Consider the following 26,006-nt stretch of genomic DNA (forward strand, 5'->3'; position numbering starts at 1 on the left):
ATGTGTGTAATAAAAATGAATCACCCTTTATCGAGTGAGTCCAGGAGTTTGAGTCCAGCCTGGGCAACATAATGAGACCTTGTCCTTAAAAATAAAATAAATAATCTTTTAACCTTAATTCATTTTCATGGATGTGTTGGAAGCATTGGAATGTGGGTACCTGGCAGTGAAGGAACTAGACCTGGATTTGAACATTGGCTCCTAGCTTTAACAGTTCTGTGACCACCAGCAAGCTCCTTGGCCCAAACCTCAGTTTCCTCATTTGTAAAATATGGAAAATACAAGTCCCTTCCTAATGAGGTCGTTGAGTTGGGTATTAGTTATTTCTTGCACAAGATAAGCTTTAAATGGTGTGACCATCTTGGGTTTTGCTTGTTTGTTTTGTTTTGTCCTTTTGGTGCCTTTGACTGAAGACCTAGTCTGTAAAGTATCAGTAGCTTTTTCTTTTGTCAAGCATTACTGCATGGGAGAACCCTGGAGTTTGCAATTTGGGCTGCTACTTACCTTCACTGTGAACAAATCTCTTCATTGTTCTCAGCCTGTTTGTTCTTCTGTAAAATGGAAATAAAAATGCCCACCCACCTGCCTTCACAGTTTTGAGGATCAGATGAGAAGTAGGTTCTAAATCACAATGGTAGTAATGACAGCTTTTTGGTTTCTGCAGAGCTTCGTTTTCAAAGTCCTTTGTAGTTGTGGAAAGATGGCCCATGCTCAGATCTCCACGTATCTGCCCCCCAATATCAACCCCACCCAGGCTGCCATTGCCTATGGCTGTCGGGCCCTGCCCAAGCTGAATGAGGAGCTGAACTCAGAGGACCTGCTGACGAGGCAGAAAGCCCTCATGGCCCTGTGTGATCTCATGCACGACCCTGAATATGTCTACGAAGCCATCAGAATAGGTGAGAGTGTCGCAACCAAGTGACCATGACTGGGGTCCTAGCATGGCCTTGGCTACTGGGTAGAACTTCAGTAATAAGGATTGCTATTGGTCCAGGCCAACTCCACTCCAAGTGCAGTGCCGGAGTTATCTTAGTTCTCATAGCAACCACCAGTGAGGGAGGACAAATCCTCAACCAAGAGGTAAGAAAACCAAGTTCTAGGGAAGGGGTGTGAGTCTATGATGGTTCCTTGATAAGTAAGTATACCAAAATTTTTATTTGATAAATCTGGTATCTCCCTAGGTGTAACCCACTCAAGGTCATGTGACTAGTTTGGGACAGGGCTATAATTGGACCTCACATCTCTTCTGGAGTCAAAAAAATGGCAAAGGCCATTGTCTTAACCTTATGGCAGATTTTGAGAGAAGACACTGTAGGAAGTATGCAGGGAGAGGCTTGAGGAGGGTCAGATGAGATGGTTCCTGGATATGAACCCTTTCAGTGACTCTGAAATGCTGTGTAACCAACATGATTACCCAACGCCCCAAAGCACTAGAATGTTGGTACCTCTTGTTGCCCAACACTGGCCCACCTGCTAACTTTTGGATTAGCTGATTTCTGAGACTGGCAGACATTCAGTTTTACTTTTGTATTTTTTGCCTCATAGGCTTCCTGGAGAGCCTGAAAGCTTCGCTAAAAGATAGCAACAACATGGTGAGGATAAAGACCACCGAGGTGCTCTACAACATGGCAACCCATAACATAGGCAGGTGGGCTGCTGTTCTGGAAACCAGTGTTATACTATGCAGTAGCCCTTCTCTGGGCAGATGCCCTTGAATCACCTTGAGTGTTTTGATGTTTTTTCTGTGGCACTGGTCTTTGGTGGGACTTCTGTTTGGCCAGAGCAGGCCTCTTTGTGGGGTAGTTTTGGTCACCTCTGTTGGGGCCTAATGGGGCTTTCTGTTCCAGGCTAATTTTTATGTTAGTTCCTAGTTCTGAGCTTCCTACTTTGAAAGTGGAAAGCAAGTTCAGATTCCACATCTGCAACAATTTTGCTTTTTCTTAGCTTTTTATGGGAGGAAAGGAGGCTTCATAGGGCCTGTGGCTTTGGCTCCTGTCCTCATGCTGATGTTAAAATACCAGCTTCAAAGTGCACATCGGGTCTGAACTAGTGGCCTCACCTCATGACGCTGAGGTTCTCCTTGGTTTTGGCACCTGTAAATGTCTCTTTCCTGTGTAAACACGGCTTCACATTTTATATTTAAGAAATATTTCTAGCCGAGTGTGGTGACTCAAACCTGTAATCCCAGCACTTTGGGAGGCCAAGGCAGGAGGATTGCTTGAGCCCAGGAGTTCAAGACCAACCTGGGCAATATCGTAAGATCTTATTTCTACAAAAAAGTAAAAAAATTAGTCAGGCCTGGTGGCACTGTAGTTCTAGCTACTCAGGAGGCTGAGGTGGAAGTATCGCCTGAGCCCAGGAGGTCGAGGCTGCAGTGAGCTATGATTGTGCCACTACACTCCAGCCTGGACATCAGAATGAGATCCTGACTCTAAAAAAATAAAAAATAATAAAAAAGAAATATTTCATTTGGCATTTTAGCTAGGAGTTGGGGCAGCAGATTTGAGGTACTTTCTGTCAGCTTAGCTCACTCTCTTCACCAGGGATTGCTAGTTTTACTTTGTATTAAAAATAAAACCTGGCCGGGCTCGGTGGCTCAGCCTGTAATCCCAGCACTTTGGGAGGCCGAGGCGAGTGGATTACCTGAGCCCGCGGGTTTGAGACCAGCCCGGGCAACTTGGTGAGACCTCGTCCCTACAATAAATCAAAAATTAGCCGGGCGTGGTAGCACACGCTTGTAGTTCCAGCTACTTGGAAGGCTGAGGCGGAAGGATCGCCGGAACCCAGCAGGTCGACGCTGAGGTGGCCGTGAGTGTGGCGTTGCACTCCAGCCTGGGCGACAGAGTGAGACTCCAACTCAAAAAAAAAAATAGAACCCCACATCACAAACACCCCCAAGTTGCCCCAGGTCTCTTGTAGAAAGGGGAGCACTTCCAAGTGTGCACAGACCCAGAAAGAAGGAAAGGCAAGGTGATGACTGCTTTTGGGCTTATTTGGTGTAAACACCCATTCAGAGAGGCTTCTAATTGTGGCAAGAATTCTGGGCATCTCATGAAAGCCAAAGTTGCTTAGCCCTGTTGGTCCCCAAGCTCTTGCCACCTTGATGCCTGATCCTGTGGTAGCCCTGACCCATTAGGGTGCCATGAATGGGGTGTGTGTGTGTGGGGAGGTAATGTCGTGGTTGAGTGCCCTAATTCACACACTCTGCACCAAGAAGGGCAGGTCAGAGTTGTGGACAGATCAGTAGAGTGGGGGCACTCTTTCCTGGTCTGTGAACTGGGCAAGAGTTCTGATCCTAGCCTCATTTGGTTTATCTGAGATGATGCAGGGAAGATGCTTTAAAACCTTACAGGCACACAGGGGTCAAGTATTTCTCATCCTTTTATTGTTTTTTTCTCCTCTCTTCTGGACTGGATATGGACATTAGGTGGTAACCCTCACTGAGGGGGCACAGATGCTGAGAGGAGGTCCTTGAAACCTGGGCAGTTATAATGAAGTAAAATGCCTGGGGAGGAGGGAATCAGCTTTGTTTAGCAGCCCCAGAGAGCCTGAGCTGGGGTCCTGGCTGTCCCACGTTATCGAGGCTGGAGGATGTGTTGAAGAGACCCTTCCTGACCAAGGAGCTGATACAGCCTGGCCTGCACACTACTTCAGTGTTCTAGAAATGTAGCCAACTTCTAAATTTTCCCTGAGTTCAGTGGTGATCTTATAACTGACGCCAACAGCTTGTAGAGCTCTGATGAGGGTACGTGCTAAGTAACTGCCCTGATTTCCAGGTTGAAACCCTTCTACTCTCTTTTACCCATACAAGTAGTGACATGGAGGGGTAATGAGCATGGCAGCCCCTGGTTTGGCATCTTGTCACCTTGAGGGCTTAATTTGCATGACATCCCACAAACAGGAGAACTTCTTGGGTAGCCTGACCTCTGCCCTCTTGCTCGCCTCTGGTGAGGGGGCACATGCTCTACGAGCAAACACAACCAACTTTTAAACCATGAGCATCATGGAGTACATATTCAGGTACTGACTGAGGACCTTGTAGTCAGGGAAGGCCCCTGCAACTTTTGTGTCCCACTGTGATTTTCTTCTTCTAGAATTATACAGAACACACTGTAAGGTTAAGTCGTGACCTATGCTACAGTAGCACAATTGCTTGGGCACTTCCTGTGTGCTGGGCATTTGGCTAAGGGCTTCACACATGACTTCTTTATTCCTGAACCAAGTCACAAGAGGTATGATCCCAGAAGCTCTCTTTCCAGATGCAGCTGGGCCCAGCTGTTTTTTGGTTAATCAAAAGAAATGGTTGCAAAGCAATTGAAGAAATGGTATATTTCCTTTAGACAGCTCATTTTGACCCAAAACATAAATGATAAGGCATTTGCCAATCTCTGTGTGGGATCCATGGACACTGGTTGACATTTCCCTCTAGTCATCTTTTTTGTTTAAGCCACACTTGTAACTTCATCTGATTTGCAGCTTTGGTTTCTTTAAAGTAGTGTAAGAACTCAAAGATATTAATGAAATAATCTGTATGCAAAAACCTTCTAGAATCTTTTACAATCATCTCACTATTTTAAAGAGACTCCATTTTGAATCTTTCGAAAGCATTCAATTTTTTCTAGTAAGAAAAAATTTTAAAAATCTCCTCTCATCTAATTGGCTTAGCTAATATTTAATTAGCTTACATAATGATAACAAGTATAACAGGCAAACGTAGCTGTGGAGGGGAGGGAGACCAGTGAAGGCCAGGGGGGCCGGACCTGCTGAGCTCATGCCCTGTAGCTTCAGGTGAGGGGTCCTGAGCCTCTGGGGCCTAATTATGCTCATTTCACAGACAACAGGAATGAGGCTCAGAAGAGTGAAAATCAGGAGCTGGGGGCACAAAGGGCTGGAGTCTGAGTCCTGGCTAGAAAGTGGCAGAGCTGTGTGATTCTTGCCATGACACAAGCCACATTGTTCTGGTCTCTAGACTCTCAGGATCCATAATGTATTGTCTACCTCTGGCCTTTGTCTGTTCCCACAAAGCCAGAGGAATGTGGTCCGTCCCAGGTTGCATAGATCAGACTATAGCAGGAGCACTGATCTCATTTGGTTCTCCCCAGGCATGATCTCAGTTATGTATCCACCTGCCTTTCTTCCCTAGAGATGGCTTTCTAGAGCATGATGTCATCCTTGCCCTGTCCTTCCTGCTGAATGATCCCCACCCACTTTGCCGGAAGAACCTGCACAAGGCATATAAGCACCTGGCCCAGTTGCCTTCAGGTACGCTTGCGTTCTGCACACGAATCTGCTGGATACTCGGTTGCCGGTCAGTCTCTTCTCTAGGTCACATATGTGCTAGCTGTAGATCAAGTTAACTTTTTGTCTAAGTACAACATACATATTTAAAAAGCACATGTCATAAGTGAACATTTGATTGAATTATACTAAGTGTACCAGGTACAGTGGCTGCACCTGTAAACCCAGCATTTTGGGAGGATCGCTTGAAGTCAGGAGTTCAAGATGAGCCTGGGCAACACAGTGAGACCTCGTTTCTACAAAAGAATTAAAAATTAGCTGGGTGTGGTGGAGTGTGTCTGTAATCTCAGCTACTCGTGAGGCTGAGGTGGGAGGATCCCTTGTGCCCAGCAGTTTGAGGCTGCAGTGAGTTGTGATTGCTATAGTACACTCCAACCTGGGCAACTCTGTTTCTTAAAAAAAAAAAAGGTACCAAGTGAACATGCTGTGTGAACACTGCCTAGATCGAAATGTAAAGTATTACCTGCTCTCCAGGAACTTCCCATGCCCTATACCAGGTACTACCCCTCACACAGTGGTAAACAGTGTCTTTAATTTTTAAGGTCATAGATTATGCCTTTAAAAAATATTTACACAAATAGAAGTGTACAACCTGTAATATTTTGTCTCTAGCTACTTTTGATTAATTTTATGTGTCTGAGATTTATGTGTATTATGTATTACTGATTTTTGCTAGTTTATACTGGAGTATGATATTCACATTGTATGACATGCTACAGTTATTTATTCATTCTGTTGCTGATGGAAATTTGAATTATTTCTAGCTATGGCTACCAATAATAGAGTGGCTATAAACACTCTTATAAATGTCTTTTGCTGGACATATATATGCATTTATTTTGAGATATACCTAGGGATAGAATGGCTGCCATAGGGTAAGTTCATGTTCAGCCTTTAGAAGATATTACCAAATGGTTTTGTAAAGTAGTTGTACCAATTTATCCTCCCACTAGCAATATATGAGAGTTCTAGGTACTTTATATCCTCACCAACTGTTTATCTTTACTTTTTATTTTAGCTATTTTGGTGGGTGTGTAGTAGTACAGTATCTTATTTTCATTTTAATTTGTATTTTCCTGGTGATTAAAAGAGGAGTCTCTTTAAATATCCTCTCTTGTGAAATGTCATAGCACATTTTTAAGGAATAAAGAAGGCCCACCCTGAAGACAATGTTGCATATAGTTCCTAAGGGCCTCTTAGTCCCTGGCTGGTGGTCCCTCTCAGCTGACCACTCCCACTAGCTAATTAGACAGGGAGTCCAGGGTGACAGCCACCTGCCAGCTGTAGCTAGCAGGTTGAGATTTGTTTCAGATTGACATCTGCCAGATTGCATGATGCAATGAGCAGTTTTAAACAAGGGGCTCATTCCAAGAGGCATGATAGGATACCTTAGTTCAAGATGGACAAACAGATGTTGTAGCCCAGGAGTCAGATAAGCCTGGGTTCCCCTCTGCCCTTCCCATTGCTCCCAGTGTGTCCCTGGACAGGCTGTTTCCTCATGTCTAAAGTAAGGCTGATGGCCTCTGTCTCAGAGTCCTGAAGTGAGGACAAATTGAGAACCTTGCCAAGTGTATAGCATAGCACCTAGCACAACAGACGTAGTGCAGACTTTCAAGGTCAGGTGTGGGCACTCTCCGGATTAAGACTCAGAAATGACTGCAGGATCAGGTGCAGAGAGGCAGGGTCAATTGAGCAGAGCCCGTGAGGGCTGAGGATTGCTGCTGGGCTTCTGAGGCATATCTTCCTCTGGCTGGGTGTTGGGGAGAATCTAGGTCTGGGGTCTTTTAAAAAGACTACCATGTCCCTGGTCCTCTCCCAGGCTACTGGATCAGTCTTCAGGGATGGTGCAGCGCATATATTTCTGAAACTCACCTTGAATGCTTCTCACATGTACCTGGAGTTGAGAGCCCCTAGGGTACTGGGGTGACCCATGGGAGACTGGTGCTGGGCTGAGCTAAATGAATCCCTGTGTTCACCATGGGCAGGAACCTGAGGAGTGAGTGAGTGAGGGTCTCTCCCTTCATTCTTAGGGTGTGGAGAGAGGGGACTTGCTGCTTTTACTCAGGTAGAGCATTGGGTGCCATCACTCAGCTTTGCCAAATCTTAACATTCTACATCCATATTTCATATTTGCTTCAGATTTTTGTTTGATATAATTATACAGTCCATATATCCTGTGAACCTCCCTCCACCAAGCACCCTTCCTCCTGCCCTTCCTTGAGCCATCAATAATTTGGTGACTATATCTCCTAAATCCATGTCTCTATATTTTACCACAGATACAATTACATATAAACTATATATGTATATAAAATCTTGCTTTGTATGTTTTAAAACTATGTAAATGGATCTTGCTATATGTATCCCTCTGCTACTTTAAAAAATCTTTGAAAAAGTAATGTTATAATTTTGAGATTAATCCATGTTGTGTCATGGCTTAAATTTCATTTGTTTCCACTGCTGCACACTGCTCTGGCATGTGAATGTCACAACTCATTTCCTATCCCCGGCTGGTAGGAGAGTGGGTCATTTCCACTCTTGTGCGCAGGACTGCAGGGTGAGCATTCCTTTTCAGGGTTTCCTGGTACTACAAAGGGAGTCTTCCTGGCCTCTGCCAGGGTGGCATTGCTGGGCATGGAGGATGCACGCTCGCCTTCAGCCTCGTTGGATACTGCAATTTCTTCCCAGCCCAGCCTCCCTCTTCTGGCCTCAAGAGAACCTGGGGCCCATCCTTGCCAGCTGCCTGTTGTGCTGTAGTTTTCACTGTTGTGTGACTTTGCTGTCCCCTGTAACTGGTGAGAGGGAGCCTCTCCCCTCTGCCTGGTGTCTTCTTGGACTCCTCTTCTGCCCAGTGCCTCCAGGGAGTCTGGACTCATTCTGTTGGAGTTGTTTTTCTATTTCTAACTGATTTGAGGGCGTGTGCCATTTATCCTGGATTCTAACCCTTTGTTGGTTACCTACATTGCAAATGTCATTTCCCAGGCTGTTTGCCTGGCTTTCCACTGTGTATTTGTGAATTCATTGGTCCAGCAGTTTTTCATTTGAATAATGTAGTCAGTTTTATCAGTCTTTTTCTCTGTGCTTTTTTGAAATTCCATGTAAGAGAATCCTTCTTTACTCTGGCTCATGGGGATATTCTGCCATGTTTTCTTCTAAAATGTAAGAGTTTTGCTTTTCACATTTAGCTCATTAAGGTACCTGGAAGGGATATTTGTTTGCTTATCTAACACTGCCTCAGTTTTGAAAGCTGTGTGGTCATCTGGGTCCTCCCTGTGGGTTTTTCTGTAATCCACAAACACTGGGTGCACCACGAGGTGTGAAGGGCTGGTGTGTGAGCAAAAGCCTCACGGGGGTCCTGGTGGTAAGCCTCTACCCCTTATTGCAGTGTTGACTGGGTGCTTCTCATCTTCTATGAAGTGTCTGGAAGGGAGATCTGGACACCCTGTTGGGGAGTAAGGGAAATGCAAAGATGGCTAGATGAACAGATGGATGGAGGGAGGCAATGTAGTGGGTGCTCCAGGAGGTGCCTCCTGGGGGTCTCTGAGCACTGTGGCTTCTGGATTAGCTATGTCCCAGGCAGTGTCCTTGCTGAACCTCTCTGTGGAGGTCTGGGAGGGGCGAGGCATCTATTTCAATGGTGCTTCTCAGCATCACCCATGGGAGCCGTGGGTATCATCGCCTGTGTGTCTTAGCTGGGACAATCTGTGTGCAGGGCTCAGCTAGCTGTCAGCACATGCTAGTGGCTTTGATAGGGTTTTCTTTTCTTTTCTTTCTTTTTTTTTTTTAGAGTTGAAGTCTCACTCTGTTGCCCAGGCTAGAGTGCAGTGGCACGCATGCACGCTCACAGCCACCCCAGTGTTGACCTGCTGGGCTCAGGTGATCCTTCCACCTCAGCCTTCCAAGCAGTTGTGCACTACCATGCCCGGCTAATTTTTTTGATTTATTGTAGAGACAAGGTCTCGCCAAGCTGCCCGGGCTGGTCTCAAACTTGCAGGTTCAGGCAGTCCACTCGCCTCGGCCTCCCAAAAAGCTGGGATTACAGGCTGAGCCATCGAGCCCGGCCTTGACAGGGTTTTCTATCCACAGCCTCACAGAAGGCCTTCTTCACCATGGTACCTGGCTATGCACCTAGGAAATCTCCTGGCATGGGGCTGTCACTCAACAAATACTGGTCACTTAGCATGTTTTATGTCATATTTTAGAGAATCATTTTTTAGTTGTTTTCTTACTATAATTCACTCATCTGCTCATTCATTCAAAAAATATGTATTGGGTCCTTGCTCTGTTCCAGTCCCTGTTCCTCAGTTTCTTCACCTGTAACATGGAGTGTCTGGGAAGAGTGGAAAGTCTTTCCTCTAAGTCCTTGCTCCTGGCCAGGTCTGACTTGCTGCATGAGTCCCCAGAGTAACCAGCAGGGGGCACTCCAGGACTAATGCTCGTCCTGGGAGGGCTGTGGCCTGGTGGGGAAGTGGGAGCTACCCTGCTTGGCTGTATGTAGTGGGCCTGTGGCTCTGCATTCCTGTCCATTCCTTCTGGGCTGGCTTCTCATACCCTGTGGTGATGACATGTTAGGAGAGGAGAAACCAGGATTGTAGATGCAGAGGCCACACAGAGGCTGCCAGCCTAGGCTCCCTGTCAACCGGGCCCTGAAAGACCACACAGGGGCCCCTTCTGCTCCCCACCTCTCTAACCCCATGGAAAACAGGTCTCATTTTGTGGCCATATGTTCTGAGGGAGAGAGGCTGAAATTGAGGATTGAACAAAATCTAACCAGATTTGGAGGGTACAGCTGAACAGCCCTAGGGTCCCCTGGAAGTGTCCTGCTACCAGCCCCGTGGGCCCTGACCGGGCACACTGTGAGTCTGACCTGGCCCTGTCCCTGCCCCCTCCCTTGTGCCAGGCTCTGAGTCTTTAGCAGCTGTATAATGGGACCTGCTCTGACTCTGACCCTGGAACGTGTGTAGCCTGGGGTTGAGGTGGGCATCCCTGCCCATCCAGAGGAGAGAAGCAGCCAGGGAAGGGGAGGGAGACAGCAGTGTGCATGCAGGCTCTGCTTGTGGAAATTGGATTATTGGCTTTGGAGAGGAGCAGGGCTGGGCTGGAAGCTCAGGGTGTTGCAGAGGGAGAGAATTCTGGACACAGTTTTGGTTTTAGTCTCTTTGAGATACGGGGACATCCCTGGAGTCAGAGTATCTGGGCCAGAAAGACATCTGGGGGGGGGATCTGTGACATACCATCCTGAACATGCCTGATCTCATCTGATCCCTAGGCAGGGGGCTTCTGGAGAGGCAAAGTGGGTGCTTTCCCCCTGCAGTGAGCAGTACACTGCCTCAGTCCTAGGCAGACAGACACCCAACTGCCTTTGAGGTGGTCCAGAGCAGGTCCCTGCTCCTTCTAGCCCTGACATCACTGGGCGGGGCGGGGAAGGGGGCTGCCTCAGAGGGGCAGGGCCTTTCCTTTTTCACCTGTAAGGGTGGGGTGCACCAGGGCTCCAGGCACATCCTCTGCCTGACAGTCTTTGGTGGGCAGTTGTACCTTCTCCCTGGACTTAGCAGAAATGATGCCTGCCAATGGGGATACTCTGCTTACTCAGTTCCCAGCCTGCTGTGCCTCCTGGATACCCCCTCTCCTCTTTGCTCCCATCCACCTCCCCTCCGGCAGGAGGTAGCCTTTCCTTGTCTTTCTCAGCAGCTATCCTTGGGCTGTCTGGGCAGGCAGCCTTTCACAGCCTTCCCTACAAGGTCTTCATAATATTCCCAAGCAGTTTGGGATAGCCCATTACAAATAAAATTACCAAAGGGGTCTGTCACGTCTTTCTGGGGGCATGTGCTGGGCTGAGCCAGTTGGCATCTGGCTTAGGCCCTGCCTCAACACTGGGAGCACTTGTCAGGGGCGTCTTCAGTGAGGTGAGACCCCAGGCTGTGGTCAGCCTCTCTGTGGCCCTCATCCTTGTGGTACAGTGCAGCCCTTCCTGGCACTGTTCCCCAAGCCAGCTGGACCCATACCCCCTGCCTGTTTGCCCTGGATGGCAGCATTGGAAGGAGGGTGCCAGGGCCTGGTATGTCTGCTGTGGGGTTCTAGGCAGTGTTGACAGATAAAGCAAAGCCCCTCAGGTTGGGGCACTTGTCACCACCTGTCATGTGATGTTGGGATGTCATCCTCTCTCAGGTTCTCTGCTTCCTCTCCTGTAGAACAGAATCCATTATCTTGACTTCCCAGGAGTGTGGTTCCCAGTAGGCAGCCACTGAAAGGAGCTGAATTATGGTGGCCACTGTCACTGCCCCACTGTACCACCTGGGTGACCACATGACTACAAAGGAGAATGGCAGTACCCCAGGAGGAGCTGCGAGGAGGCTGGGGCTGCATGGGACCAGGCTGAAGTTAGTTACCTACAGAGGCAATCAGTCCGCTGTCCCCAGCTCTTACCCTTCGGTCACCCTGCTGCCAACTCAGGCCTTCTCTCCTCCCACTGGCTCTCTCTGGGAGTCCTGCACTCACTGTCTCCTCTAACCCCCATCTCTTCTGGACCATCGCAGCTCAGCATGTGCCTCCTCCAACAGGCACTTGGAGGAAGAAGGTGGGTCAAGGTGCCTGGCCCTTAGCTGCTCAGTGGAGATTGCCAACACCCTTCCTACTGTACCCTGTAGTATGCTAGCAGGTAAAGTGTGGGGAAAGAGGGGGGTTCCGATGAGACACCCAGGCAGCTTTGAGCTGTGAGGTGGGGAAGGGTACATCAGGCAAAGGGATCAGTGGGAGCAAGAAGGAGAACACGGCAGGCTAGGGGAGGAAGGACCCACACAGATGAACTGTGGAGACTCCTGACTGGGCTCTGGGAACCAGAGGAAGCACCTTCCAGGGAGGGCCTTTTCTGATCCTTGCACATATCAGGAAGGGAGGCAGAATCTGTTTTTCCCTTTAGCTGGGTATTTTTAGGTTAAAGATGCTCATGGTGAAATGACTGCTCTTTTCACAGTTGGCATTAAAAGCACAAAATAAGTCTCAATGATTTTAAGTCACACATTATTTCTTCTGAAACAAAAGCCCCTTTGGGTTCTTGCTGTTTGGTGACGTGGGAAGGTGTGAAGGGAATCCCTGCGTGGGCTCAGGAGTGGGAATGGGTGGTGAGGGAGCCCAGGCCATATGTGTGTGTGTGTGTGTGTGTGTGTGTGTGTGTGTGTGTGTATCTGTGTGTGTGTGCATGTGTTTGTGTGCATGCGTGTCTGCTGCCCCCCACTCAGGCTGTGCTTGGGGTACTGCTTTGAGGAGGCTGCAAGGTGCTCCCTGTGGGCTTCTGCCCCATCCAAGGGCAGAGCCACCCAGCAGCAGAGCCAGCAAGGACCAGGCCGGAAGGCACTGGGCCCGCCTCTGATCTTCCAGGGGCATAGGACAGTTCCTTGGATCAGTACATCCTGGTTCGATGGCTCCCTGACCTTGGGCACCTTCCATCATCTGTAAAACAGGCACCACTGGCAACCGCTGAGTCGGAGAGTATCACACATGATAATTCTGTAAGAAGCCTGGTTGGGTGTGTAGCTTGTGGCAGGCACTCGGTGAACACACTTCCTTGACTTCTGATCAGCACTTTGCCACTACGTCCAGATGCCTCTAACCACTCCATTCAGCCAGCAAGCAGTGTGTACTTGGGGACCCCTTCTCCCCGACCAGCACTCCACAGGGTCTGTCCTATACTACTGGGGACACAGGCACTCTCTAGGCTCTTGGGGGAATCTCTTCCGTCCTCTGGGATGATCCTGACCCTGACAAAGGTGTGACCATAGGTGTGAGGGGTCCAGGGGACAGAACAGCCTTGGCCAGTGCTGGCTAGGGACTTGGAGCCGTAAGAGGGGCAGGAACCATCATCATCCCTAGACCTTTACCCCTCGGCCACACAGTCCTGGCAGGTCTCCGCTCTTCTGCAGTTTCTTTTCGCTCTTGAGGTTGTTTATTCTTGATGTTCATTGCAAAATTATTTTACCTTATTGTATGGAGGTACAGGGGTAGAGGGTAGAAAAAGGAACCTCAGCGTGGAAGACATCCCTGTCTGCCCTCCAGATGTTACTGAGTCCAGCCACACGTCAGCCATGCACATAGCACACGGGGACAAGGCTGGTCTCCATTCAGGGTATTTTATTTTCTTAAAGTAGACAATCTTTGACTTCCATATGATCACCAGCTCCTCTCTTGCCCTCTGTACATCTCTTAAAGTCGCTGGCTGTGATCCTGCATACTGACTTTGGACACACGGGCACAGAACAAAGGGTAAGAGAGGAGACTTGGCAAGGGCTCTGGTGGCGGCTCCCTTCTTCGCTGCAGGGTTCCTATTTACACGTGGCTCTCAGAGGTCCTTCACAGGGGTGCCATGGGCCCTGGGGCAGGAAGGCCCAAATGGTCCCAGCAAGGCCTCCCTCAGGCCACACCAGCTGTGCCTTCACAGGAGTCTGAGCCGCTCCCAGCCCATCTCAGGCATGGGAGGGGGGTGGGGGACCAGGGCACCATCTCTCACTTCCCTTCCTTCACTCGGTAAAGCCACAAATAATTTACTCTTTAAATACCAAGACATTTTAGCTATTGTTCATTTGCTCCTAGGTGAAGAACCTTCTTTAAATACATCACGTTTATTTTCTTAAATAAAAACAAAGCAGAAAACCGCACCAATAACAAGAGGACACTGCAGAGGCTTATGTACAACATGTGTCCCGCGAGGCTGGCACAGGACTGCCACTCACCCCAGAATTTCTTTGGAGCAGAGGGACAGAATCTTCTAGATAACAACTTTTACACTCAGCAAGCCAGACACAAAAAAGACCACCTGAAAAAAAATATGTTTTGAAAATCTGCATTTAAAAAAGAATACTCAACTGCATTTGAAATTTTCTGTATTTTTGTTTTTCTGCGAAACACCACGAAACCTGGCCAAAAAAAGGATGTCAGAGAAGGAAATACCAGGTTTTGATTTATAAAACATCAGACTAGTAGAAGAAAAACTGGTATCCCAGCTGGCCTAGTTTAAAATAAATCGTGCCACTCATTTTATTGTGTTGGTTTTTGCTGCATATTTAGAAGCTGTTTAAAAAGAGCTGTGAGTGGCTGGAGGTCTGGTTAGTGCTGTCACCTGGCTCCTAAGGTCCCGGGTCCAAATGAACGTGGTGCAGAGCAGTGTGTGCAGGCCAGCAGGGAAGGTGCGCAAACCTCACACTGGCCCTCCCAGTCAGCAGGTCCCTAGTGAGCTGCCCCTCTTCTAGGTGACAGGGAGCACAGCTGGTCCAGTCCGGTCCCAGCCCTGCCGCCTCTCCCCAGCAGGCCAACGCAAACCCCAAGTGGAGTGGGGCCAACTCAGGAAGGCAAAGTGAAGGGGCAGAATGGGCTTGTAGTGACCTGACAGCCTCACAAGACTTCATGAGACCTTGACGCTTTGGAGGACTTTGCCATCTTCAGACATGTACATGTGTGTGCGTGTGTGTGTGTGTGTCTACCTAGCAATCTATCCATATATATTTATGCTTGTGGAAACGTGGGGCCAAGGAGGTGGAGGCCAAGGGGCAGGGGACATTCTTTAGGCCCCCTGTTTTCTGGCCGCCCGGGTTGGGCCTCTCTAGCACGTGTGGGGCATGATGCCCTGTAGGTTTCACCACAGGCAAGTGAGCCGGGGCCTGACTCCTCAGCAAAGGCCGATGTACTTGAGATTGTTCTGAATGATGACATCTGTTACCGCATCAAAGACAAACTGGATGTTACTAGTGTCGGTGGCACAGGTGAAGTGGGAGTAGATCTCCTTGGTCTCCTTGTTGCGGTTCAGGTCCTCAAACTGCCGCTGGATGTAGACGGCAGCCTCCTCATATGTGTTCTGGCCCTTGTATTCAGGGAAGCAGACGGTGAGCGGGATGCGCCGGATCTTCTCTGCCAGCAGGTCCTTCTTGTTCAGGAAGAGGATGAGCGAAGTGTTGATGAACCAGTTGTTGTTGCAGATGGAGTCAAAAAGGCGCAGGCTCTCTGCCATCCGACTCTGGGAGGAAGGAAAGTGCTGGCGTTAATCAGGCACGCAGTAGACAGACCCCAGACCCGCAGCCCTGCTGGAGGAAGCCTCTTGCCTATGTGTCTAGCCCAAGGATGGCCCTAGGACATTTATCGAGGAGGCCTTCCCCTACCAGGCCAAATGTTTCCACCCACCACCCACAGGAATAGCTGGCACATGTTTGGAAAAGGCTCTCCTGTGTTTTTGGGTCCCTCCTCTGGGCACCAGCTCTGCCAAGTGCAGCCTCCTCTGCCTTCCCCTGAGGACCCCATGACCTTCCCAACATCCATCCCCAGCCTGCCCCACACCTGCAATCAAAGGCCCATATTTCCATATGAGCTATCAGATCACAGCTCCCTTAATATAAGTGTGGGCAGTCTTCTGCCCTATCTGGGTTTTGGCCTAGTCCTAGAAAACTGTGATCCTGCTATGTGGAACCATCAGTCCTCAGCCAGAGTCTGTGAGGGGGTAGCCTGGTAGTCTTCACTTCTGTAGCTGCACCCTTTGGTTCATCAGATCAGGGAAGGAAATGCTAGGCCAGGGCCAGGCTCCTCCCCACCCTCCCAGCTGGGCGAGTCCCACGAATTGCTATGGGGCATCTGGCTCTGTCTGTTTGCCAAGGCAGGATCCTACCTCCACCGCCCGGTGGCTGAGACAGAGCAGGTGCTTGGTACATGCAGAGGACAGGATGGTGGTGTCCCAGGGGTGGTAGTGACCATAAGAGAGTGTGACACCCGGCCACCCTTTAATTTTCTGAGTACACTGAAAGCGTTATAATAACTTGGGGTTTCTAAGAAGCATGATGCTTCTGTCTAATTACCCAACCCACCAGTACCCCATAAAACTGACAACTCTAACTCTAAAAGGTGTAACTACCCATAACTGTTACCTGGGTTAGCTGCTGGCAGAAGCTGCCCCTCCTTTCAAGACAAACTGAACGAGCTGTGTCCAGACAAAGTCTGGAACCAGTCTGGTTTAGATCCGAGGCTTCAGATTTAAGAAGTTTTCTGACCAGATTATATCACCAATGATCATGGTAATGACAGTGGCAACTGCAAATAGTTTGCAACAGCTGGACATGAGGTTCCAGTCTGTTCTCACACCTTCCTATTCCCATTTTACAGATAGAGAAACTGAGGCTTAAAGAGGCAGGAAATTGCTCCACATCCCATGGCCAAGAGCTCCGGCTTGCTGCTTCTGCAGGGTGGATCCAAGGGAGGTCACCCTAGGGTATCGGTGCCTGGGAGGATGCCACATAGAAATCCCCCAGTCTCCAGAGGCCCTTGGTGCTGAGGCAGTGGCTCTGTCAGTGACTGTGCTGAGAAGGGATCAGGTATAGGAGAAGGAAGGATACCCAGAAGTACCTATCATTACCCTGAGACCCTGAGCTCCATCTGGAGCTGTTTTTCCAAACCAATTTTGCTCCTTCTTTAGAATAAGCTTAGGAATTACAGAAACTCTGAAATGTGAGTAGTCTCAGGTCTGGGGGAGGAGAGTGTTGACCCTTCTCCAGAGTCAAGCAAATTGCAAGATCCCATCCCCAGCAGGGCATAGAGGAGCCAGCACCTCCATGGTGAACCCGGCCATATGCTCCCAAATGCAAGTTAAGTGGTGGTCTAGGAATGTCACATTCTGCTGCAGGAGTAATTAGTGCTAATGGATTCCTGGAAGCCACATCGGAAAAATGACTGTGGTAACAGAGCTGTCATTTCTCATAGAAATGATGTCATAATTGGGGGCTGTGCTTCTGACCCCAAATTTTGCATCAGATAAATAGTAGGTATGGCCATAAGCACGTACTCATTAATTCATTGAGCAAACACTTGCCAGCATGCCCTGAGCCCAGTCACCAGCTCTCATGCCAGGTGACATAAGACTGGAAACAGGAGGCATGGATGGCAGGGTCCTTCCAGGGTGGGGTGGGGGCCTGAGAGGGGAATGATCTGGCTACCAGTAAGTATGAACCTGGGGTTCAAGGGCAGGGGAGCAACCAGAGTGGGCAGGCAGTGGAATCCAGGAAGAAAAGGGGCAATAAGGCTGCCTCAAAGACACTGAGACAGTGCTGGTGTATAGCCCATCAGTTCTCTGCCAGGCCTGCATGTCCCAGCCCAAGTGGGGCAAGTATAACATGGCAGTGGGAGGGGCTGACAGATTCACATGGACACTCCTGTCCCCAAGGCCATCTCAGTCACTCTTCTTGCTCCTGACTTCAGCCCCATGACTTCAGCCCCATGAGTTGCCCAAGCTGTCCCTATGCACCAGGAGCCCCTTCTACCCTGTCTGAACAGCTCCCTGCTGATACCTCTCGGTGGACTTTGGGGACCTACAATTCCCTGGGTCTTGTGTTCCTGACTTGGAGATCATGGGAACTCATTTATCTGACAGGGCAGCCAGAAGGCAGAGGAGGTAGGGCATGTTGCTTGATGGCACAGGATCCCAAGTGCTGTGGGAGCCTTGTGAAGACAGTTAACTCCTGAGCACAGGACCCTCCCTGGTCTCAGGCCCATACTCACACCTGGTGCTCCCCTTGCTTTGCTGGCATTTTGGAGGCTCAGGTGTTCTGGTTTTCTCTCTATTCCTTAGGACAAACCATGGGGATCCACAGTGGCTAATAGATGCCTAGGAGATGACAGATCTCAAAGAATAGCAAAACCTCTATTTGTGTAGACATCTGGCCCCCCAGTCTCACTTCTCAGCTGGGCTCTGCTGACAGCATTCAGGAGAGCCTGTGGGAGGCACTGACCAGGGTTACAGGCTCAGAGGGCATGGGAAGCACTCAAGTTAGCCACCTGGCCTGTTTTAGCATTTCTGATGCTGGCTGAGCTCTGACTGTATGTGGCTCTACACCACCAGGTGGTAAAGCCAGGAGGTCCATGTAGGTGTTCACCCTGGGATCTCTGCATATTGGGAAGGCTGACTAGAAGCCCAGTGGGGACAGCATGGCGCTGGCACAAACTCTCTCCACGTGTCTAATGGTCCAGCAAGCAAGACAGGCGTTGTGCCCAGAATTTGTCTCCAGACCAGAGGCCTGTAGCTCTCAGAGGTAGGGGATGGGAGCAGGGGCGGGGGAGGCTGAGGAACCATAGGTGGTCACAGAGTTAGGACCTTGACAGCCAAAGCTGACAAGAGAAGCCTGAACCCAGAGGTGCTCCTGGGTCCAGAAGGTCAAGGGTAGATGATGGGAGGGGTGGTGCTAGGCCAGGAGCCTTGATCTTACTCTCTGACCCTGTGCCCAGCCTAGCCCCCCTTGCCTGCCCATGGGTGCCTGGCAGTCTTGGGATTCTGTGTCACAGTGGTACCTGCGCTCTGGCAGCCCCAAGTGCAGACAGGTGGGCAAAGCAGCATCCTGATACCTCAAATCACAACCATTGAAAGAGGAGCTGTGCTATTTTAGGCTGTAACTCTGAAAACTGTGTGAAGAGCACAAGTGAGAGTATGGGAGGGAGCCCTGGCATGTTCCCATCTGGCCTTTAGGGCCCCTGAACTGTTCATGTTCTGCTCTCCCTGCAGGGCCTTGCTCAAGGCTCCTTCTTCCCAGAAGCTCTTGCCCATTCTCCTGCAGCACGTCTGCTGTGTCCCCTGCACTAGTCTGGCCTTTGGGGGCTCCCCAGGCACCTCCTGCCCTTGGTGGGTGTGCATGGCCTGTGGCACTTGCCAGCTATGGCTCCATATTCCTTCCTGGCCCCTCTGGCATGGGTGGGATTTTACCTTCACACCTGAAGGTGATGTGACAAGGATGTGTGCCATCCTCACATGGCCCACCTGCTTCACCCCTTGGTCCTGCAGTGACTTCCCCCATAAGCTTGACACAAACACCCTCTCTTCAGACCCTAGAGTAAGAGGAGCTGCCTCTGGAAACCCTGACTCCATTGCAAGGGGGAGGGCTTCCTGTTTCACATGGGGCCCAAAGCCCCAGGAAGGACTGACTTGCCAGGGCACAACTGAAACCCCATTTTCCCAACTACCACAACATCTTCTCTGGCAAGAAGCCCTGCTCACCTTTACCTCTTCAGCTGCCAATGCAGCAGTGGTCAGGGGCAGAAAGGCATCCGCATACGTTGCCTGTGATGCCAGCCTAGGGCTCCAATGCCGCCTCACTCCCGGGCCTGCTCACCAACGAGACAGCACCTTTGAGGAGGCTGGGGTTTGCACATTCATTTATATAAATAACACTGAGCAGATGATTCCCGTCAGAAGCCTGTACAATGGCAGGAATCTTGCTGCTTGGTGGCAGGAAACGTGATTTGTAACAAGTGTGTCAGTCATCAGGCAGCTGGATGCTGCCCCCAGGGTGGTCATTTCTTAACCATTTGCAAAAAGAAAGCTCCTGCTCAGAGAGGTCCAAATATACTCAACACCATAATGTGGACTTTGCCCCAGCCTCAGCTTCCTTACCACAGGAGGGGACCTGATGGTTCATTCTTAAGGGGCTTCTAGCTTGCTGGCCTGTGAGTCTAGGGTGTTTACCCTGAACATGACTGCCAGCTGCCAATGCCTGTAGTGGCCAGACAAGGACCAGCTCCTGGAACAACATTCTGAGGCCAGCGGCCAGGGTGAGCTGAGGAGTGGAGAGAAGCCTGAGCCTGGTTAATCGAGGGCCGAGGTCCCTCACTCCTGATTCTCCACCAAAGTTCTCCTTGTGACGCGAAGGGGCAGATGTCCCTGGTCGCACCCAAGGAGTCTGGGGTTTACTGTTACCGCCTCGGACAGTCATCGCTCCTCAGTTTCCTCATCTATGAAATGCTGGGACTACTGTGAGGATGAAGCTCTGATAGAAGAACTTGGAGCTGCCGAGCCATTGTAGGGGCACTCCTCCTGACACACTCACTGTCCCTTGCCTTGGTGCTGGGACGTCCTCTCACTAGTGAGATCTCGTCAGAGGTGGCTGTGGGAAGACTGCCTGGATGCGGAAAGCTGGGCAGGACAGAGGGGAGAGGCTTGACTCTGCAGACTGGGGTCAGTCAGCAACAGCCTGTGCTGGCCACAGGGCCCAGCTCAGCCTAACTCCTTAGGAGGCTCCTGTGACCCCTTAGCCTGGAGATTTGATGGCTGCCAAAGAGCTGCTTCATCTGCCACCTGGACCTTGTAACACACCATGGGCATCTCTGGCTGAGTCACTCTCTCACTTCCCATGAGGTCAGTCTCCTTGCAGTATTTTCCCTAGCCATTTGTTGGGTACAGAAGAGCCCCAAGTACTGGTTACCTGTGTTCCTGATAATAGATCAGGCCCTTGTGCTAGGTACAGGAGGGCTGCCCTTAGCTTTCTATGTCCTGGCTGTGGACCTGAGTCTGGCCTCTGTACTTTGGAAACGAGGAGCTCAAGTCCCTCAGCAGGCATCTGCTAGGCCTCCCTTTCCAGGCTACAGGCCTACCCTCCTCCCCTGCATAGCATATTTATATTTTAATAGGTCTCTGGGCACACTGGGGGTGGGGGCCTGTTTTTGGAGCTAGAGAACGTTCAGTGTCCCTTTGTCACAGCCTAACACTAACACCCTCTCCCATCAAGCACATGTAACTTTCCAGCTAATGAAGATATCCCGAGGGAGCTGTGTGAGGCAGCTGGGCTGGGATGTGGCAAGCAGAGGCCCAGGGAGGTGAGAAGCTTGTCTAGGACCCCAAGTTCTAGTCTTTAGTCCACTGCACCCCTCAACAGATGCCCACAGTGCTGAATACTGTGAAGGAGGGGCCCTAGGGGAGGAGGATACCCACAGGAAGGCATCTTCCTGTTATGCCTTGTAGGCCACCACAGGTGTTCTAAGACCCAGGTCCTATGTGTGGTGACTCATTTACCATTGTGGGGACTAGGACAGGCATGAGGGGCACCAGGCCCACTCTGAAACTTCCTGTCCTGATTTCTAACATCCTGAGGAGTGCCCCGCCACATGCCCTGTCTTTCTGCAGCCTTCCTGTTTCCTGACTGAGCTCTGGGTCCCTCAGTGAGGCACACTAGCTCTTCATGACCCAGGTGTTTTCTCTCCCTGCACCTCCAAGCTATTCTGTTTTCAGAACTCATCTGTGCCTCTGTGCCTCATGCAGGTCAGTTGCCCCCAGAAGACCCCTCAGCTTCTTATCTGTCACTCTGGGCAAGGCACTCACTTCTCAGTGCCTGGCACCCCTCATCTGTGAGGAGAAGGAGGTGACAGCAGCCTCATGAGAGGCTGTGGCTTTTAGCCAAGCAAATGCACACTCAGTACTGGGTATGTGATGAGCATGTGACAGAGATTGGCATGTGCTTTGTTTTTGCCATTTGCTGTGGGATCCTGGGGGCCTCAGGACCCCACCTGGCATATGTGTAGCGCCAGGTATGCCTGACCTGGCACAGGACCTCAATCATCACATGGCTTCCACAGGGCTACAATGACCACCTCCTTCCCTTTTACTGTATGAATGAAGGAATGATTAACTCCGCTATAAAAACCGTAACAGAGCCAGGTGTGGTGGTGTGCCTGTAGTCCCAGCTACTCAGGAGGCTGAGGTGGGAGGATCACTTGAGCCTAGGAATTCAAGGCTGCAGTGAGCTGTGATCATACCACTACACTCCAGCCTATATGACAGAGTGAGACCCTATCTCTAAAAAACAAAACAAAAAAAGATAATTTTCTGAAATGATCAGTAATGTTTTGTGCTTCAAGTAAACTTGGATTTAGAAAACTGAAAAAGATCCAGGTCAAAATGGCTGAGACACGAGACCTGACCCTGACATCCATTTGGGAGGCCTGGCGGGTAAAACAGCCATGAGTGAGTAGCCAGCGTCGCTCAGGGCTGCCCCTGCAGTTGGCCTCTTCAGGGCCTACACCCACTTCATGCACCTCCTGCTTTGGAGGCCACTAATGAGGTGTCACTGATGCTGGGGGCTACCTCACCTCCTGTCCTGAGATGGGGTCATGTGCTGGGCTCCTCCTTGCTCCCCTCTGGGCCCCACAACACCTCCTCCTAGAGGCTAGGTACAATCCAGGCTCCCTTGGTTCCCATGTCAGCTACCAGCATGTAGACAGTCCTCCAGGACACTGGTCCAGTCCAAACTCCTCCTCCATCTCTCATGGACACACTCCCAAGGTGGTGAGACTGTTAGCTCCTTCCCTGGGTCCATGCAGCCCCAGATCATGCTGGTTTTGGGCAGCCACATGCAAACACTTACTGATACTGCATATGTACCGAGAGCCTCATCACATGCTGTGCCCAGGTGAGGCCCCAGCCTGTGCTGTGCTGGGGAGTGGGCATATAGTGGCTGTGTGATACAGCCACATTGCTGGGTAAGGGTCTATACTGACCTGTCCCATCTCCCTGTCCACCAGGTCCCCACCCATAGGGCCTACGGTGGGGTTTGCTGTGACCACAGCACAGGGCAAGGCCAGCTGGCCCAACCAGGCATCTCAAGTCCCAGGCTGCATACAAAACGCAGGTGATGTCAAGGTTTCAGCTCTTCTTGGAACCAGCATGAACCCTGGGGCACAGGTGGAAACCCTAGTTCTGATGGCAACATCCAGTAGCCCTTTGAGGCAGAGTCCCCACAGACTTCTCTTCTGCCTCGCTTCCCTGGGTGATGTACTCCAGGTGCCTTTCTGTGTGAGGGATAGGAGGTGGGTAGACAACTCTGCTCTCGACAACATGGGTGGGATGGGCAGGACCCGATATCCCAGATAGGATGGAATGCTAGAGCTGGTGTGGCAGTTGTGGAGTGGCTATTGAGGGCCCAAATCCCTGCTCTGGCAGCCTCCAGCTCCTAGTTGTTCTGAGCCTGTTTCCCCACCTGTAAAACAATATGTAAGCATGCCTTCCTCATGAGGTAGCTGAGGGCTGAAGTAGGACAGACACGGACAGACAGGTTAGTTCCACCCAGGCACAGGTAACTGTGAGTAGCTGGCATTGCTGTAGATAGTGCTGATTGGCTGACTCTTGATAGGCGACACATGGAGGGAGCAGTAGTGTTGGTCTGGGTCTTTGGGGGCAAAAGGGAAGGGAAGGATGTTGGGGATTAGGGCCAGCAAAGGCCAGAGGTATGAAGGCACAGCTGGGTCACTGGGAGGGGGTGGGGTCTGGGAGGCCCTGTCCCGCCATAGGCCTCAGTTTCCTCATCTATAGGATAAGTTCTCAGTTCTGTTACAGTCTAGAAAGCTAAAGTTGGCCGGTGGCAGATAAGCCTGGAGTGTTTCATGGGAACTGTGAATTCAGCTTTTCGCTCTGGAAGTGGAGCTATGTGGATGGGCCATGGACATGAATAAGCTCCATTCACCACAGATAATCCAGGCTCACAGCTGCCCAGCCCACAGCTGAGCCACCAGGCCTGGCCTGGGCAACCGGGTGCCAGGCTCCAAAGCACTGACTGAGGGGCCAAGGCAGAGGTTTCATGTGGGGATGGACTTCATGTTGGCATCCTTCATGAAGTGGCAGCCAAGCCTCTGGCTCCTTCTGGGCCTGCTTCTCATTGCAGTGGAAGGTGTGGGGACACAAGGTGGGGGCTGCCTCTCTGCTGGGCAGGGTGTGGCTGGAGGATCTTTAGGTGCTGCTGACATGGTGACCAGCACCCACCAGTCTGGTGTCTGTCCTCAGGGTGTGCTGTCCCTCCCCTTTGGCCAGGGCCCTGTGCATTGGGCCTGGTGGGCAGGAGCCTCTGTGACCTTCCCAGACCATCCTGAGTCTCACTAAGGGGATCTAGGGCACAGGAATCCCCAGACTTCTCTAGTGGGGAGAGAGCAAGCAGGCCCCACCCTCAGACCTGTGCTCCAAGGTCCCAGCAGGTGGTAGGGGAGCCTTCATGCCCAATGTCCATGCCCCTGTGCCCAGCACCTGTGTTAGATGTATCTGCAGCTGTGGAATGGTATGAAGATACCAGGGAATACCACTTAGAAAGGACAATGTCAGTCACTCAGACACAGTTTAACTCATGTCTCCAAAGAAATAGGGGGCAGGTCTTTGGAGTGAAAGGGGTGTGTGTTTCTCCTCACTGCAAAGCAGCAAAGTCTAGGGTAGCTGGGGGTGCCGTGTGGTCCTGCTGGCTGGTGGTGGGACAAGGAGGGATCTGCACTCCGATGCCCCTGGCCCTGGCTTTATGAGGAAGAGGCCAGGCTAGGCCCAGGATGCAGGCTGCTTGGTGGCTGGCTGGCCTGGGTTTCCTTGGCCAGTCTGCTGAGTCATCAGGAATTCCTGGGTTTATTTCCCTTTTGGGCTACAAGCTTGTCCCAGGGAAGCTTGGAGCTACAGGATCCCAGCCTGCACTTACCCTCAAGCTAAAGGAGTCTGGGGGAAGATGGTCAGGGGAGGGAGCACAAGGTGGTGGCAGTAATTGGGAGCCTGGCTATGTGGGCAGGTAGGACTGGATGGGGAGGCAGTGCTGCCCTGCGTAGCAGGGTGTGGATAGGATCTGTGGGAGGAAAGGATGCTTGGACCAGAAGGGCCTCACCTAGGCACAAGGCCAGGTGTCACTGGGGCCCGTGTTGTCATAAAGAAGCCATTCAACCAACGTTAGAACGTTCTGCTCTCCTCCCAGGGGAGTTATGGCCACAGCAGGCATGGAGGCCAAGCAGCTGTCCAACATGTGCCTTTCTGGCCAGGGATGGCCTTGAGGTCAGGATGCATACTCAGGGTTGGTACTTTGTGGGATCCCAAGTGGACTAGGCAGAGGGGGCTGCTGTGTTCAGAGTATGGCTCCTCATGGGGTAAAGCGGGGGCCACATTAGATCTGAGCACTGGACCCTGTTGGGATACCCTCCCTCTTCTGGTCTCTTGTCTGGTGTTCCATGTAGCATCGAGTGGCTCCACCCAGCTGGAGCTCTAGGAGCCCTGACCCTCCCCCTCCACAGTCTCTGCTGCTTACTCACTCCCTGCAGTATCTCTATCTCCTCAGTCTTTCCTGTGCTTTGGGATCTGGGCCTGGTGGACCTCTCCAGACCCTCAGCCAGACTCCTGTTCTAGCCACTATGCAGGTTGCAGCTACACCGTGCTTACCCTGCGGTGTTTGCCAGTGCTTAATTTCTCAGGATGTGGCCCTGTTGTCACTGAAGAAGAGAGTTTTCCCATCACTGTTTCACCCCAGCTCCACCAGGGCACTCACCCAAGCCTCCTACTGAGTGTCCATCTCCCCCTCCTGCCCTGACTACAGACCTGCTGTCCTCCTGGCCACACCCTACCATGCTCCCTGCACCTCTTCAACCATATACCCTGTGGAAGGCTTTTCCAGTGACGATGTTCCTGGGTGTTACAGTGTCTTAGGAGTCAAAGGGTTAATAGCCCAGTGAGCACTAGCTCCTGGAGCCTGCTGTGTGTTAGGGGACAGAGAGAGTGAGGGATGCCTGTCTGCCCCTCTGTGTCCTCCTCCCATTGCTCCCTATGCATCATAAGCTCCTTGAGGATAGGGAGGGTGGGCAGTGGCAGAGCCAGAGAGGCAGACGGCTGGCTGTCCACTGGGCAGGAGGTATGGCCATAAATCTAAGACCCAGGTCGGGTGAGGGAGAGAGTGGCAGTTGGAGGAGCAGGAGAGGGAACCCCTCAGAAACCAGAGATGTAGCTGAGAGCCCCTTTCAGGGTACTGGGGGAGAAGGGAGGCTGGGAGTGTGGGAAGTCCTTCTTCATGGTGTGAAGTAAAAACAGGGAGCAGAAGGAGCCTGTGTCCTGGCTCTGCTGGTTCCTATGCAAATGCCAGGGGCAGCATCTGTCATTTCCTGGGTGCCCCTGGGGTTCAGTCATGCTGTGGATGAGA

General features: G+C 51.0%; 2 protein-coding genes across 3 annotated transcripts in view; one reads left to right on the forward strand and one right to left on the reverse strand.

The window, feature by feature from the left end:
- The first annotated feature begins 674 nt into the window (after window positions 1–674).
- Window positions 675–26,006, forward strand: part of RSPH14 (radial spoke head 14 homolog) — a 79,785-nt gene continuing 54,453 nt past the window's right edge. Inside the window, exons 1-3 of the mRNA XM_008057519.2 lie at window positions 675–899; window positions 1,546–1,648; window positions 5,144–5,262. Of these exons, the coding sequence (XP_008055710.1) occupies window positions 701–899; window positions 1,546–1,648; window positions 5,144–5,262 (421 nt within the window). The 5' untranslated portion in view covers window positions 675–700. The remainder of the gene's footprint in view (window positions 900–1,545; window positions 1,649–5,143; window positions 5,263–26,006) is intronic.
- GNAZ (G protein subunit alpha z) overlaps window positions 13,409–26,006 on the reverse strand; it is a 31,918-nt gene continuing 19,320 nt past the window's right edge. For both annotated transcript variants that reach the window (XM_008057510.1, XM_021712045.1), the window contains one exon: window positions 13,409–15,301. In XM_008057510.1, the coding sequence (XP_008055701.1) occupies window positions 14,957–15,301 (345 nt within the window). In that variant the 3' untranslated portion in view covers window positions 13,409–14,956. The remainder of the gene's footprint in view (window positions 15,302–26,006) is intronic.

Source organism: Carlito syrichta, unplaced genomic scaffold (assembly GCF_000164805.1).
Source record: "Carlito syrichta isolate Samal-C Ts95f unplaced genomic scaffold, Tarsius_syrichta-2.0.1 Scaffold87125, whole genome shotgun sequence".
Taxonomy (NCBI): Eukaryota; Metazoa; Chordata; class Mammalia; order Primates; family Tarsiidae; genus Carlito; species Carlito syrichta.